This window comes from Eublepharis macularius, chromosome 9, assembly GCF_028583425.1.
Source record: "Eublepharis macularius isolate TG4126 chromosome 9, MPM_Emac_v1.0, whole genome shotgun sequence".
In the NCBI taxonomy this organism is placed as follows: domain Eukaryota; kingdom Metazoa; phylum Chordata; class Lepidosauria; order Squamata; family Eublepharidae; genus Eublepharis; species Eublepharis macularius.
Genome location: NC_072798.1, coordinates 39,100,095 through 39,117,033, shown reverse-complemented (window position 1 = coordinate 39,117,033; position 16,939 = coordinate 39,100,095). Strand labels below are relative to the sequence as shown.

General features: G+C 42.2%; 1 protein-coding gene across 1 annotated transcript in view; it reads right to left on the bottom strand.

The window, feature by feature from the left end:
• TNRC6B (trinucleotide repeat containing adaptor 6B) overlaps positions 1–16,939 on the bottom strand; it is a 161,516-nt gene that overhangs the window by 137,921 nt on the left and 6,656 nt on the right. Inside the window, exons 2-3 of the mRNA XM_054989153.1 lie at positions 9,426–9,498; positions 7,368–7,446 (exon numbers count right to left, since the gene is read on the bottom strand). Of these exons, the coding sequence (XP_054845128.1) occupies positions 7,368–7,412 (45 nt within the window). The 5' untranslated portion in view covers positions 7,413–7,446; positions 9,426–9,498. The remainder of the gene's footprint in view (positions 1–7,367; positions 7,447–9,425; positions 9,499–16,939) is intronic.

Below are 16,939 nucleotides of genomic sequence, written 5' to 3'. Positions count from 1 at the left end.
TAATGATTCAAGGATAAAGTTAATTGTTTGTAATTATCACTATTACGTATTTTTATAGTTTGCCCATCATCTAATTCTGAAGTGACCCTGACCTATTTGGATCCTTAAATCTCAGGTTCTCCAGGATGAGGCAGTGTGCTTAGATTCTTTCCAATCTAATTTGAGGCCTGGTTATGGGACTAAAACAGCCTTGGCTCTGTGGATGATCTGCACCAAGAAAGGGAAAGAGGAAGTATGACTTTGTTGATTCTCCTGGACCTCTCAATGGCTTTCATTACCATAAATCATAGTATCCTTATGCACTACCTTTCCAGGCCAGGATTGTGGTTCCAGTACTACCTGGAGGGTAGGCTTCAGAAGGTGGTGCTAGGGGGCTTTTGCTCAGCCCCTTGGCCTTTGGGATCGTACAAGGTTTCATCTTACCTCCTATGTTCTTTAACACCAGCACAAAACTACAGGGGGTGGTTACCTCAAGATTTGGCCTGGATTGTTACCACTACGCAGATGACACTCAGCTCTATCTCACACTTCCACTTGATCCCAGGGAGGCTGTAGAAACCCCAAGCCAATGCACGGAGGCAGTTTTGCAGCAGATGTCGACTAATAAACTGAAGTTTAATTCTGACAAGTGCTACTGGTGAGAAAACGTTCTGGTGAGAAAACGTTCAGACCCAGCATTTAAGATGTCACCTGTTCTCAATGGGGCTGCACCCCCCCCCTTGAAGGAACAGGCCTATAGTTGTAGGGGGGCTCTTGGATGCAGACCTACTGTTAGATAAACAGGCGGCAGCTGCTGCCCAGAGTACTTTTTACCAGCTTCATCTGGTTAGCCAGCTGCAGCCTTTCCAAGGCAGAAAAGATCTGGCCACTGTGGTGCATGCCCTGATTACATCTAGATCAGATTACTGCCATGCACTCTACATGGACCCCCTTGAAAAGCGTCCAGAAGCTTCAACTGATGCAGAATGCTGCAGTCAGAATATTGACTGGAATGGGATGTTGAGACCATATCATTTCTTTCTTGGGAGCCATCTACACTGGCTCCCAATTTGTTTCTGGGCACAATTCAAGAGGCTGGTGTTGACCTTTAAAGCCCTATGTGGTTTGGGACCAACATACCTGAAGGACCACCAACTCCCTTACAAACCTACCAAACCACTGCAGTCATCTTCAGAGGTCCTGCTTTGGGTGTCCCTGGTTTCTGAGATTAGATGGATGGCAACCCAGGAGAGGGCCTTCTTAGTTGTGGCACCAAAATTCTGGAACTCTCCCCTCAGGGAGGTTCATCTGCCCCCATCTGTTGCTAACTTCTGCCAGCAGGTGAAGACTTTTTTGTTTTGTTTGGCATACCCTCAGTGATCCCTCCTTCATGCCCAATGTTTTAATCATTTTAAATGTTTATAGCTCTGGTTTTAACAGTTTTATTGATGTGTACCTGTTGATTTTAATGGTTTATATTTTGCCCTTATGACGGCAAAAAGGCGGGATACAAATTTCATTAAATAAAAATAAAATCCTACCCAAAACCAACAATCAACACAAGGAATTTTTGTGTGCATGCTCACTCACTCTATACCTCCACTGCCCAGTGTCACAGCATGGAGAGCCCTGACAACTATGGCCAGCAGGCCAGGGTGGGAAAAGAGGGGAGGCAGCTCCCTAGAATACCTCCTCAAAGTTGCTGCCCCCCCAAACATGACGCACCAATCTGCTGCAGATACACAGGCAACAACTGATTTTGTCATCCCACCTGCCTTTTAAAGTGATGAAATGGCTCTGGGGTGACTATTTTGGAACTTTAAAAGGCCTGGGGAAAACTAAATCAGTGCTGCCAGTGTGCCGTGCATCCACAGTGGACCGTGGCCTCGTGCCATGCACTCTACATGGACCCCCTTGAAAAGCGTCCAGAAGCTTCAACTGATGCAGAATGCTGCAGTCAGAATATTGACTGGAATGGGATGTTGAGACCATATCATTTCTTTCTTGGGAGCCATCTACACTGGCTCCCAATTTGTTTCTGGGCACAATTCAAGAGGCTGGTGTTGACCTTTAAAGCCCTATGTGGTTTGGGACCAACATACCTGAAGGACCACCAACTCCCTTACAAACCTACCAAACCACTGCAGTCATCTTCAGAGGTCCTGCTTTGGGTGTCCCTGGTTTCTGAGATTAGATGGATGGCAACCCAGGAGAGGGCCTTCTTAGTTGTGGCACCAAAATTCTGGAACTCTCCCCTCAGGGAGGTTCATCTGCCCCCATCTGTTGCTAACTTCTGCCAGCAGGTGAAGACTTTTTTGTTTTGTTTGGCATACCCTCAGTGATCCCTCCTTCATGCCCAATGTTTTAATCATTTTAAATGTTTATAGCTCTGGTTTTAACAGTTTTATTGATGTGTACCTGTTGATTTTAATGGTTTATATTTTGCCCTTATGACGGCAAAAAGGCGGGATACAAATTTCATTAAATAAAAATAAAATCCTACCCAAAACCAACAATCAACACAAGGAATTTTTGTGTGCATGCTCACTCACTCTATACCTCCACTGCCCAGTGTCACAGCATGGAGAGCCCTGACAACTATGGCCAGCAGGCCAGGGTGGGAAAAGAGGGGAGGCAGCTCCCTAGAATACCTCCTCAAAGTTGCTGCCCCCCCAAACATGACGCACCAATCTGCTGCAGATACACAGGCAACAACTGATTTTGTCATCCCACCTGCCTTTTAAAGTGATGAAATGGCTCTGGGGTGACTATTTTGGAACTTTAAAAGGCCTGGGGAAAACTAAATCAGTGCTGCCAGTGTGCCGTGCATCCACAGTGGACCGTGGCCTCGTGCCAATTTTAAAACAGAAAAAATCTGCTGTAAAATGGTGTTGCCAGCCAAAACAGCACCAGGGGAACAGCAGACATAGTCAACTTCAGGGAGCTGGGTCCAGGCTTCACATCATCCCTTCCTCACCACCACCAAGCCCACCCCAAATACAGATGAACAAATGTAAGGAAGACAAGGGTGATGGCCGTGAAGGCATGAAGACATAACCACTGGGGGACTGCAAGAGGAAAACAGGAGAGGAGGTGAGAGAAGAGAACAGAGAAGAGGTGGGAGGTTCATGGAGGGGAAGACAGAATGAGTTGGGGAATAGACGCCAGTGTGGTTCCCAATGCATTCATCTGTTTATCTTGCTGATTTTTTATTATATTAGTTTATATTAGTTTATTCAGCCTATTTGCCTCACTGACTATAAAAAATGTAATCTTGTTTAACTTGTAACCTGTAAATCTTATGGAACAGAAATATGCATTACATTATGTTAAAAAAATGGAGGAAAAGTACCATATGTATTTCAATTTTTCCCAAATTTGGTTTTCCAAAAAGAAAAAGATGGGGGTTGCTCCTGGTTTCAAAACTTCTGGAAATTTTACATCCCTAGGGTCATGGCAAGAAGTAGGGAGGGGAACACAGTCACAAGCAGGGCTGATGCCAGGCTTTTTTGTGCCCTAGGCAAGGCAAACTACTTGCACCCTCCTTCCCACACACTGCTAACCAATTTTCAAAAACAGATGAATTATAGGAAAAATGAAAAGCCCAAAACTTGAAATCGCTAATTTTTTTTAAAAAAACGTGAGAATAAGTAATACAACAGTGACCCAATTCAGGCTGAATCATGCCCCGCAGCAGGCCCAATTCAGCCTTAATTGGACCTGATTCAGCCCCCTGGTAAGCGCGGTAGCACTCCCAGACTGCCCCTTGACCTGCACAATGACATCACTTCCCGGAAGTGACATCATCGTGCAAGCACGTGAACAAGGACACAGCAAGGTGAGTGCCAGGCCCCTGATCTCCTGCCGGGGGAGTCAGGGGACCTGGCAACTCTAATCACAAATCATTTTGAATAATCCTGGGAATTGTGATGTTAAAATTTAAGTCTCTTGAATGTTTCCATTTCAGGCATATCAAAATATAATTTTGCGTGCCTTTTCCTTTGCAAATTTTGTCACCAATTCCTTCAGGTCAACTGCTGATGCTTGGGTATGTTCAATTGATATAGTTATCAAACCAACCAGTCTCTTTTGCAGCACTGTTGACCGTATGAACATTTTTATAAGTTTGAGCTTTGAGAAACTACATTCACCACTTGCCATTGACACTGGAAGTATCCGGAAGAACCTCTCTTGCTTTGCTTGCTCCTTAGCTCTTTCTGCCTTTTGTTTGTGGAAATGATCTCAAGATGGTCGTTTTTTATCAACCATAGCTCCCTAGAAAAATTACTCTATTTTCTAAATAAGTTTAAGATCAGTCCAGGGATAAGCCAGGACTGTGGTTAGCAAAAACCCACTTAGTCCAAGCCAAGCAAGACCAGGAGACAGTTGGGCTTAGGTGGAGCATGTTGCATGAGAATGAAGCTAGTCAATCATGGGGTGAACCATAGTGAGGTTATAGTATATGAACCCATGTCACGTGACTCTTCACTCCAGGTTTTGCTGCTGGTGGAACAGATCACCTAGTGGATTGGAGGATCCTTGAAAACTTTACCACAAGTGTATCCTAAGTATTAGTCCTCCTTTTGCTGCCCTCACCCCCATTGATTAATTTAGCTTGACATTTCAACCACCGCTGAGGCTGAGATCCTCTACTGGAGCCATAGTTGCTGAGTTCCAGGGTTGTTATTGCTGACTTGTAAGTAGGGCATTCATATAGCTTTAGGGAACGGTATGGGAACAGTTGAAAAGTTTTTAATGCAAAGGTATTTTTCCCTGTACTTGCTCTTCTGCAGCAAGTATGCTCTGCACACTGCTACAGCACAATTTCCCCACTTTCCTTTCTTGCAGCCATGAATCTGTCTTTTTGCCCATTTATTTTAAGACACAGCAGAATAACTGTAGAGATTTTAGTGTTTTCCACTCTGGCTCTCCTCTTAGTGTTGCTGGGGTACGGTTTGCTGTATGAAGTGGTTTCTTTTCTTAGTTCTAGAAGCAGTTACCTACCTTTTTTCCTTTGTTTTTCTTCTCCCTTCTTGCTTTGCTTCCTCAAGTTGCTAAAAAGTTTCTTTTTGCAGCATTGGAAACTATTTCCCTGCCGTTTTTTTCTGGCTGGCACAACAGAGTGGCTTCTACTCCCTACCCCCTTCTCATGCTTGCAGTGAGAAAATGGGAGGGAGAATTATGTTGTACTTGATAAGGAGATACTTTTTCTCTGCAGTTATTTATTGTGTTTGCTTTCTTCTTTTAGCCAGCTCTTTGGGGATCTAAACAGGAGTAGTTTCAGTGAGGCTTGTTCTTCTCAAGTTGATTGAGTCTTCTGGCATAACAATGAGTCTCCTAGACTATTTTGAGATGCAGCAATGACTGGCAACGTTATCTCAAAGCAGGATGATATTATTCATAAGGTTTGCCTTTTTTGAGAGTTAATGATCTCATATTGCCTACCCAAAGCCATACCATACTGCTGTTATTCAAATAACAATATATACAAATTGCTAGCATCTTTTTCACCTCAATAATTTATACCAACTAGCCCATTTATAGCAGTTTTCTGGTATTTGTTTTACCTATTCGGAAATGTCTTGTTAAAAGTGTTAGGGTGAGCTTTTAAGCTGCCTGATTATCTGATGAGAGTATCATTCCCTCTACCCTGCCGGGGGGTGCTCAATAAGTTTCTCCCCCACTGCTGCCTGCCCATTTGCCCTGTTTGCCGACGCAGACCACAGCAGCTGGTGCCAAGGGGACTTTTGCAAGTGATAGGGGGTGCAGTATATAGAAAACTTTTGTAAGACTTTATAATTAATTATATTCCATAGCACTGTTGTGGTATTTAACTTAAAATAAAAAATATACATTGTCAGTCGCATTTTTTCAAGCTGTATAAAACTGTACATCTCAGGTCAGTTTTGTGCCCCTCTGAGGTCTGCACCCTACGCGGCCACCTAGTTGGCCTAATGGTAGCACCAGCCCTGGTCACAAGGCTGTGCAGCAATGCGGGGGGGGGGGGGGGCACAAAGCCACACAACATGGATTCACCAAGCTGCATGTAGCCCACAGGTTATTATGTCGTGCAGCCATGCTGTAATCAATTTCTGCCATGTAACTCGCCACTTAACTGGAACAAGTAGCAAACAGTTGAGTGTACACACATAATATATATCACCTGAGGTACATACTTCTGTACAGATTCATGATTTATACTACCAAAAACAAAATTTCACATGCCCATACTCCTGCCATCCTATTATGTTTTAAGGAAATGCAACACTAAGGCAGCTGTGCTTATAGGTTTCAGTATTCTACTTTTTAATCCTCTCATGAATTTATACAGACTCTCTTCTTCCATCTCATTTCTGACCTCTCACATAAAAAGACACATTCCAAGAGAACTGGAAAATGAACAACATTGGAAGAAAAGCAGAGGAGCATCTAGGTGAACAGAGGAAAGGACTTACACAGCACTTGCAAAATTTAGATAAAATAGTATAATGAGTTATTAAGATACATTGCTTTGTCATTTCTTTTAGAACTTCAAAAGGTTCACAGTTAAGCCAAAACACACATTTATGCAAAAGCTGTAACCAATTAAGTAGCAGCAGCAATACAAATTTGAACCAGTTTTACAGACTACAGCTTTCTACAACATACTATAATTTAAATTTTTTTTAAGTCTGGTTCATTATTACAGCAATTTGCAACATGAAACATCTGCATCTCAGGCAAAAGCCAAAGAGCTCTAAATTGTTCAAAATGAGTATAAACAGAGCATCAAATGGACACGTATCCATTATATTAACATGGTTAATTGTTTCTTTCCCCTCATGTCGGAAAGAATACAGAAAATGGTTCATAAAACTTAAATTTTTAAAGCTATCCCATAGATACATGCAATGGCTTTTAATAAAGCAAGCAGAACACAGTTTGATGCCAGCTTATTTATAAACATATGTTTTAAATTTTAGGTTAGCCTTGTAAACAAATCCATAGAAGTTATAAGTCTACCAAAGAGTTACTAGGTTGTTGGTCTATTTACACATCGTTTATAATATATCCTCCAAAAGGAAAAAAACCAGCTCTTCAAATGTGCAAAAGCTTCCATGGCAGATTCCCTGGCAATGACAACTAGAGGAGTGGCTATTTATAATACTATTTGAATACATTTTAATACATGCATTGAACTAGAATTATTGTAGTGCAATCCACAAGATATAAACATCCCAGTGAAAGCAGCACTATGACTAACTGCCACATCCTCAGGTCTTCAGTTTAGCATGATGATGATCGGATTTCTCTATCATTTTCTATCACTGCATTAATTTCCAACCTGTATTTTAACTTTAGTACTCATATCAATATTCACCTTAATCTCATCCTACTATCTCACTGACCTTGGAACTGCCTTCCTCCAAAATTTCTCCCTCATCAATTTGCATCTGTGCAAAACACTGCTGAAGTATGAAGTTCTGCCTAAAAGAAACAAAGGGAAGGAAAATTGAAGTTGTACTGGAATTTGAGCTTTTAGTTGAGTTCATACTGCACACTGAAATACTGATTCTCATGGGCAACAAAAATATTCAATCCAGCGTGACAAATTTTTAGTTGTGATCAGGGGCAATATGGACAACACAGGTATCTAAGCAAGAAAAGGAGAGGAAATAGGTACAAATGCTGGTGTGTAGACATAGAACACATACACATTAGGAAATTTGGGAGTGGTGAGTAAAACGAGGCAAGTAGAAAAGTTACCACTCTTTCTTCCTCACCAGAAGAATTCCAGGGCGCTCAGTGCTCAGACTCTTTCAGGGCAAAAATATTTTACGAAAAACATTTCCATATAGAACTCAGATCGCTTGTATTACTAAGTTTAACAGTTACAAGCTAGAACTTCTTATACTGTTTGAACATTCTGTTTAACTCTCAGAACAGCCATACTCTGTACGTGAATGAGCTCTGCTAAGAAATATACCCTAACTATAATATAGATATATGATTCCTTTAAAAATGCAATACCTTTCATAAGCAAATGTTAACTCAGTGGTGCAGCAAGAAGGATAACACACCGTAAACTGAATTGAAGTGGAAAGCAAAAGTTATTTAAAATCATCTTGTTGCACAAATTATTTCTGAAAAAAATATTGATTTGAACAGGAGGAACACAAATATGCACTTCCAAATCTTGTAGTCTGGGTTACTGAATAGGAAAAAAATGCTTCAATAGACTTGTTTGAAACATGCACAGTAGGATATATTGGAGGAGACGTATGCATGATTACTCCTGAAGTCTGCTATACAAAGTAAGGACTGAAGCTGAGGTTTAACCAGCATTAGTGAAGTCAGACCTGAGCTGCAGAATCAACAGAACAGAGAAGGGCAGAATGAAGCCCCCATGGCATGGGGTGGGGGGTAGGGAATAGATTGTCAGGACACTGACATCTGTATGGGAGGAGACTAGAGGTGGGCACGAACTGGGAAAATTCCAAACCGTGTGGTTCGTGGTTCGCCGCATTTCACAAACCATGAACTTTCACGAACTTGCCCTAGTTTGTGAACTGGTTCGTGAAATGTCACTTTTGAGGCAGCAGAAGTTCTGCAGAGAGCCCATTCCCCCCACCCCCTGCCTAGGAAACTGATTGATCAGCACCAAGCTGTCTGAAGTGACAAACTGAAATACAAACCAAACTAACTGGGCTAAAATTTGTCATGGTTCATGAGAAATGAGCTCCCACAAACTGCCAGCTCGCGAACCATGAACCAGCCTGGTTCATATTTCGGTTCGTGCCCGCCTCTAGAGGAGACCAATATGAGGTCTGTTAAAACATATACTAGAGATACAAAAATAAGAAACAGCTGGCAGACAAAATTGACTTCAGTCAGCAAATGTTCACAGTATCTGCCATAACTAATTAGCAGCCTCATTCACACAGATCAAACACATGGAAAGCTATACTACAGTCTACTTTAGGGGAAGTAAAGTGAAGGTATTCCACCTTTTCTTCCTTCATTGCAACTGAAAGTAATATAGCAAGCCACCTACTAAAATAATTTATTTAATTCTATGATACTATGAGCTCTCAATCCTCTTGAGCTACATTACTACAATGACCTCTTCCACAAGGGTTATATGCCCCAGCTTTGATGCTGTCAAGAGGTGGGTTTCTCTCCCTCAGCCCCCACCCACCGCATCGTGGTGCATTTGTGAAACTTCCAGGTTTTCTGTGATCTTTCCCAAACCTGCTTTATTGTGAATGCTGGGAATTCGGAGAACTTGATTCACATACTGTTATATGGTATAACAATATTCCACTGATTTTAAAAATTCTGAAAAAACCCTTATAAGAGCCAATGACAGTAAAATAAGGTTAGTACAGGTTTATTTTCTTGACCCACTTTCACCCTCAACATCCTTTCCTTATGCTTAATAAGTGCAATTATATGTTAACGTTTACCTTGACAGCTTCTTAGGGCTACTGAAGCCCCAAAAGATCCAGCCTGGCTACATTCAGTGCAAAAGTCAAATCCCTGTTTAAAAAGAATAAGACAAACACATTGTTATTGTTCAAAACATACAAACATGGCTGGTAACAATCCCACTCTGAAACTAGACAAGACTTCAAGGGTCTTTAAGAGGAAGGCATGAGTTAATTCTATTATTCTCAGTCAGAATATGTGTGTCTGGCAGAAACAACAGGAAACTTGAACGGAAAGTTCAACATGATTGCCCTTGCTGTTTTAGATCAGGCAATCCAGAGAAACAGAGAAACATTGCATTACTATATTATCTTATGGATTTGCATAATAAAGTACTAACAGCCACAATAAATTTTACCATTAAGATCAAACAGTTCCTCAATCAAATACTAAATTGCACCCTGCAGCACCTAATCAGCAAAAAAAAAAAAAAAAAAGCCAAACGTGGGTAGCAGAAAAGCCATGGTGGCAGCCACTGGCATATAATTCTGCAGCCTGACATTAATGAAAAACATGAATCAAGCTGTGGTTTAAGTTATTCCTCCCAAGAAGCTATGCTGACACACATATCACATCAGTTCCCAAAAGGGGGCTTGCTGTAGCAGCCTTACAGTTCAGACAAAGAAAAAAAATGCAGTCTAAAGTTACTGGCTCATGCAGGGCAGCCTCATAAGCTTGTGAGCATAACACTTATGTGGGAGGGGGATGTCAATTAGTAAATAAGGAGCATGTAAAGAATAAGAGCTGACATGCTTCAATGGCTAAAACATACAAGAGGATTCAGAGTCCTCATTTCAACTTTCCACACCAAGAGACTGAAAAGTCATTTTTATAAGTCTCTCAGATTTTCTCCTTCTGTACAGTTAAAACTTAAAATAATTCAGCTGGACTAGCACAACTATAGTTAGAGGAAAACAGATTTCTGAACTATATATACAGAAACTGAAGAGCCATAGCATTTTCAATGTATATGTGCTCAGAACTGGGATTGCTGCCTGTGTTGCATACTAGCAGTAGTTTCCTTAATTACCATCAATGGGACTCACATTTACATTGTTTCATCAAATGGGTGTGAAATGTGTCAAAAAATTAGCACCTAAGAACCAAAGCAAGTATCCAGCTTTTATGATTAGAGAAAAGGTTGAAACATACAAAACATGAGATATGCTGGCTGTAGAGCTAGAATAACTTGCCCACCTTCGACACTGATGTTGAGCAATGCCAGGTCTATAAATAATAAAACCAAAACACTACAGGACTTTTTTGCAGTGAATGATATGGACCTGGTATGCATGACTGAGACCTGGGTGAGGGAGGGCGAAACAGTTGCCTTGAGAGAACTAACCCCACACCCCCGGGGTTTTGGTCCTCCATCAGTCCCGAACAGGCTGGGGAGAGGGGTGGCAATCCTTACCCAAGAGTCTTTCTCCTTCAGGCCTCTCCCCACCCCTGAGATCTCTGGCATTGACTGTGTAGGCCTAGTGTGAGATGCCAAGGAGAGTTTGGCTATCTGTGTGGTGCACCAACTGCCTAGCACACCAGCACCACCCTGTGGCACCTGTTGGAGGTGCTGGTGGGGTGGGCCTTGGATTGCCCCAGACTGGTAGTGCTGGGGGATTTCAATGTCCACACTGACAATGCTGCCTCCATCCAGGCTGCGGACCTGGTGTTCTCCATGGCAGCACTAGGACTCTCCCAAATTTTATCGATCCCTACACACCAAGCGGGCCACATGCTGGATCTGATCTTTGGGATGTAGATTAATGTGGATCTGGAAGCAGTTGAACTGCTGCCATGGTCAGACCACTCAGTTCTGAAGGCTCGGTTGGATATACTCCCCCCCCCCCGCAAGGGCGGTGAACTGATTTATGCTCACCCGCAGAGACTTATGGAGCCAATTGATTTTCAGAATGCCCTGCAGGATCCAATGCCCCCTGGTGGTTCATTGGACAAACTGATGGAGGATTGGCGTGTCTGTCTCTCTGACACCATTGACAAAATTGCCCCCCGTCACCTTTTTCACCCCCACGCCAGACTGGCTCCTTGGTATACAGAGGAGCTATGATGGAAGAAGCGGGAACTAAGACAGCTTGAGCGAGTGTGGCGAAGATCCTGAGACGAAGAGGCAAGATCATCTTGTAGGGTGTTTATAAAAGTCTATGAGATGGTGGTGATATGAGGGACTGCCTTGCAGTGGCTTATCTCTTTTCTCCACCGTCGGGGACAGAAGGTGGCGCTAGGGGAGAAATTGTCATCTCGCTACGCTTTAGTGTGCGGTGTCCCTCAGGGGTCAATACTCTCCCCACTATTGTTTAATATCTATATGCGTCCCCTTGACCAGCTGGTGTGAAGTTTCGGACTTGGATGCCATCAATATACAGAGCATCTGATGATGGACGGACGGCCCAACTCAGCCCCGGATGTCCTGGAGCGTGCTTTTGAAGCTGTGACTGGTTGGTTGAAGCAGAGTCAGCTGAAATTGAATCCTACAAAGACAGAGATGCTGTATGTGAGTTGTGGGTCCTTGGGCTCAGGACTCTGGCTCCCAACCCTTGATGGGGCACCACTTGCACCGGTTTCAAGGATTAGGAGCTTGGGGGTGATCCTGGATGCCTCCCTGACAATGTAGGCAAAGGTCACAGCGGTTGCCCAGTCATCGTTTTTTCACCTACGACAGACCAGGCTGCTTGTCCCTTACCTTTTGAACCACAACTTAACTACAGTGATCCAAGCAACAGTTACCTCTAGATTGGATTACTATAACTCACTCTACGCAGGGCTTCCCTTGAGTCTGGTCCGTAGGTTACAGCTGGTTCAAATGTAGCTATGCATGTTGCTGCGGGAGTTTCAAATGGGGCACATGTAACACTTATACTGTGCCAGCTGCACTGACTGTCAGAGGAGTACCGAATCAGGTTCAAGGTTTTGGCATTAAACTATAAACGCCTATGCAGATGGGGACAAGTATAGTTGCGGGACCGCCTCTCCCTATATATACCCCAGAGGATGCTTCAATCAGTGGAGAAACAATTATTGGTGGTCCCTGGCCCCAGGGAGGCCCACCTGGCCTTGACCAGAGCCAGGACCTTTCCAATCCTGGCTCTGGCGTGGTAGAACTTTCTGTCTGTTGAAACCAGGGCCCAGCAGGATTTATCTTTCCATCAGGCCTGTACGACAGATATGTTCTGCCAGGCACGTGGTTGAGGCCTCCACCGGCTGTGTAGGAGGAGGTGGTGAATGAGTCAAGCCTCCTTATTAGATCTGTCCACCACCCTATGCATGTGTTTTAAAAAGTAACTAAGGAGTAACTGCCGCCACCAGGGAAAGCTATCTATTTTAAATTTTGTATCAAACTGTATGATTTTATAATGCTTTTATGTGCTTCTATGAAACTGTATTTAACAATGTATTGTGTTTTAAATAGTGTTTCGCCCTGAGCCCGCTTGCAGGGAGGGTGGAATAGAAATTGAATAAAATAAATTAAATAAATAAATAAAATAGTTATGGGCAAAATGTTTGGAAGTGCTCTTGCCTGCTGTGTAGCAAAGTCAGAATTATACTGGCCAGTATAGCAAAAAAATAACTGCAAGAGGGTCCAATTAAGGGCATGCAGTGGTTACCCCCTTATACAATTCCTAAGAGCTTTTGATAAAGGTGGCTGTTATTTTCTGGGTGAAGATGTGGATACCTCACTATCACACCAAGTTCTTGGTGTAAGTTTTGGAACCAAGTATATTCCATCAAGTAACAAAACATGCAATTAAAATTTTGTACAATTGTGTCACTGTGGCAAATGACCGAGTACTGCAGCTTTAAACATCAGAAATGAAGGCACACATTCCTCAAGAATTTTACCAAATCAAATTACAGTACCAAATTCAAAGAATTATATTTATCTAGATAGTCATGCAGCACCTTTCATAGGCAGCATCAACTGATTCCACAGATTTGGCGTAATATTTGAAAATTCAGTGAGACATGGGGAATATAGTTAATATAACTTCTGTGCCAAATCCAGGTACACAAAGCTTCACGAGTACAAACCAGAGATTTGGAACATACCAGGTATCATGCTAAGGATTACCAAGCAGGACTTCAGGAATCAAGCTAGCCAATAATTTACCTTTCTAATCAAGCACTGGAAAAGCAGATCTGTCGGGAAGAAGTGGGTAATAAAGCCAGCAAGGCAATACATCATTTGCTCAATCTGACTCCTCTCCTTGGGATGTTTGTTGTAAGTGACATACTGTGAAGGAGAAATGTATGTTTTTGTAACCTGTTGGTCCATCACAATACCTAGCTCCACGGGAGACATGTCTAGGGTAGACGAGAGCCATGGAGGTCTGATTTTAACTCCCTAGGATGGGGGAAAATTTTCTCCCAACCAGGGGAGGGAAGAAGGTTTAAGAAGGGCTGTTGCCCTTAGTGTGTGTAATTTGCCAAGGATGGCGGAGGGTAGATCTATCCCCTACCTCTTCCTTCCTTTCCTTTTTATTAGCTCCTAAGCCTAGTGCACTGCATCTTCCTATATACTGTATGCTGTCTAGATTTTATTCTACTGTAGTACTATAAAGATCTTTCTTTGGTTAAGTCAAGTTTTATCAATGGTATATTAACTCATGGGCTTCCTGCTCAGCCATTTGCTTGAACTCTGCCCACGCACAGAGGCTCACCAGTTCCCAAATGGCAGGTGAAGGTACCGTTTCGTGGTGGCAGCCTCCGAAGGAGCCAATGACTAGGAAGGAGGAAGAATCCCCTCCTTTCTGATCATACCACCCAGTAATTTGCTACAGGAACTGGGCAAATATAAACAGACAGACTTTTGAGCTACAAAGATGGTGTTGTATGTGTATTGGCTTTATTTATACAGCTTTATTAGTATACATGGCACTTTACAAAATAACACAAGCAAAAGACAGGTTTCTGCCACTAAACCAGAACAATATTTCTGTAACAATATTTTATTTATATTAAATCATTAAAACTTTGAAGGATAAAAATCTTTGAAGATCCAGGAACCTGTCATTAGATGATGCTGACAGTCGCTTATCTTTTCTGCATCCTCCTTGACTGCAGACCTTTCCAACCCTGAGAATCAACTTTGATGGGTTGGAATGGACTGTTGGAAAAAAGAAATAAAGGAATGATCTGTGATTTACACACACATGGATTTCTGGATCAGTGCCATGTAATCCACAAGCCATAATGATTGACATTACCTTCTTGAAATGTAGAGCACCCAAGTATGAATTGAATCAGAAGGAAGAAAAGATTGCTTATGTAGGAAGCATATTTGGGGGTTTGTTATTGTACTTTGGTTTTAACTTGTAATGTTTAATTATCACTGTAAGCCATCTTGAGCCAAGAAGAACCACCTCCTGCCACAGGAGGTGGTGGCAGCTACAAGCATTGCCAGCTTCAAGAGGGGACTGGACAAATATATGGAGCAGAGGTCCATCAGTGGCTATTAGCCACAGGAGATAGATGGTATTCTCTTTGTGGGGAGGTGGTGCTCTGTTGTCTTGGTGCTGGAAGGAAGGCAGTGGGAGGGCTTCTGGTGTCCTGGCCTCACTGACAGTCCTTTAGATGGCACTGGATTTCTAGCCACTGTGTGTGACAGAATGTTGGACTGGATGGGCCACTGGCCTGATCCAACATGGCTTTGCTTATGTTCTTAGGGGGGTATAAATATTTTAATAAAATAATGAATATTTTAATAAACAAGGTGGAGGTCAGCAGAACACAGCAGAAGACCTTGTAAGCACTCTCTCATACAGCTGAAATGCTAGTGGAAAACCAACTGTTTCAGAGGAGACTGACTTACCCATCTTGCAGAGAGTAAAACTATCCCCAGAAAATTAGGTTAAAACTTGGGGGCCCGCTCTTGGACACAGCCATGTGAGAAGCCCCTTCCCCCACCTGCACTTGTCTAATCAGGCGGCTAGCCACAACGATCCATGCTTCTGTAACTTTTCAGGTGGATTACTGTAACGCACTACACATGGGGTTGCACCTGATGACAGTTAAGAAGCTTCACCTCATGCAAAATCTGACAGCCTGTTTGCTGGTATTAATTTGCATGGACATATTAAGACAATACTGAAAAGTCTTCATTCAGAAGAACACAATTCAAAGTACTGGATTTTACTTTTAAAGCCCTCACAACCTCACACATGTGTACAGGGTGGATTTGATTTAAATCAAACTGATTTAAATCACGATTTAAATCACTAGTCAGTAAGGCTTGATTTAAATCATAGTTTTCTACATAAAGACTAATTCTTGCTGGTATAACTTTAATATGCAAGTAGATGAAGATTGTTCACAAACTGTCATCAGAAAAGGCCAGTTCTTGATATACTGCTCAAAACAGTCCACCACAGAGTTCCATCTAACATCTTGTGGGAGCGTTAGCTTGGTTCCACCCATCCTTTTCAGAGCCGCTGCAGCAAAATGATTGTTACGGAAATATTTAGCAATTTCAACATTAGTCTTTATTTCTGGAACACTTAAGTCTTTGGCTAAGAGGTGCAGCAAATGAGCACTGCAACCATATGTTATTAGCTTTGTATTCCCTTCCTGGTCTTCTAAATTTCTTCTCATCTTGGATACATTTGCAGCATTGTCTTTAAGGACAATTGTCTTTAAGGACAAATTTCTTCTCATCTTGGATACATTTGCAGCATTGTCTTTTTCTCAACTCTGTTCATGTTATAACATTTTTGCTGTGAAGAAGAGGCATGTGATCTCTGCTGAGCTGACACAAATTCAGTTTTGAGAACTGCAAAACCAAGCATCTGTGATAATATCTTGTAGGCAGAGAAACTGCCCAATAATCTTACAAAAACCTCTGGAAGAGCATGACATTATGAATGGATTAATGGAATTTATTTACCAAAAAAATTAAACATATACAGCCTTATTCTACATAATTAAAAACTAATCTTTATTTCATGATGGAATAACCTTTGGATGGTAATATATTTTCCTCAAAAAGCATTTTATTTTAAAAAATCAAATTTAAATCAAAAAAATCCGATTTAAATAAAAAAAATCTGATTTTTTTGATTTTTTTAAAAAAATCATTGATTTTTATCCACCCTGCATGCGCATCTAAAGGACTGCCTTCTCCTAATATAAACCCATGAGCAAACTTTAGGTCTCCCCAAATGCTCTTTTGGCAATTCTTTCAATTTGGCACATCTGCACTAGAGATGGGCATGAACCACCAAAAAACCAAACCATGAGGTTTGTGGTTATTCATGAACCAGGAACCACGAACTGGGGCAAGTTTACAAACAAGTTCATGAGGTTTAAATGCCCCTTTCCAGCTGCTTAGCAGCTGCCGGGAAAAAGGCATTTGACAGTTTAAAGGGCCCTTTCCTGCCTTGCAAGGAAATCCCCCCCACCGCCTGCCAGCTGTTAGTTTAAAGGGACCTGCAGCTTGCAAGCCGCAGGAAAAGTTTATATGGCCATTTCCCCGGGGAAATGG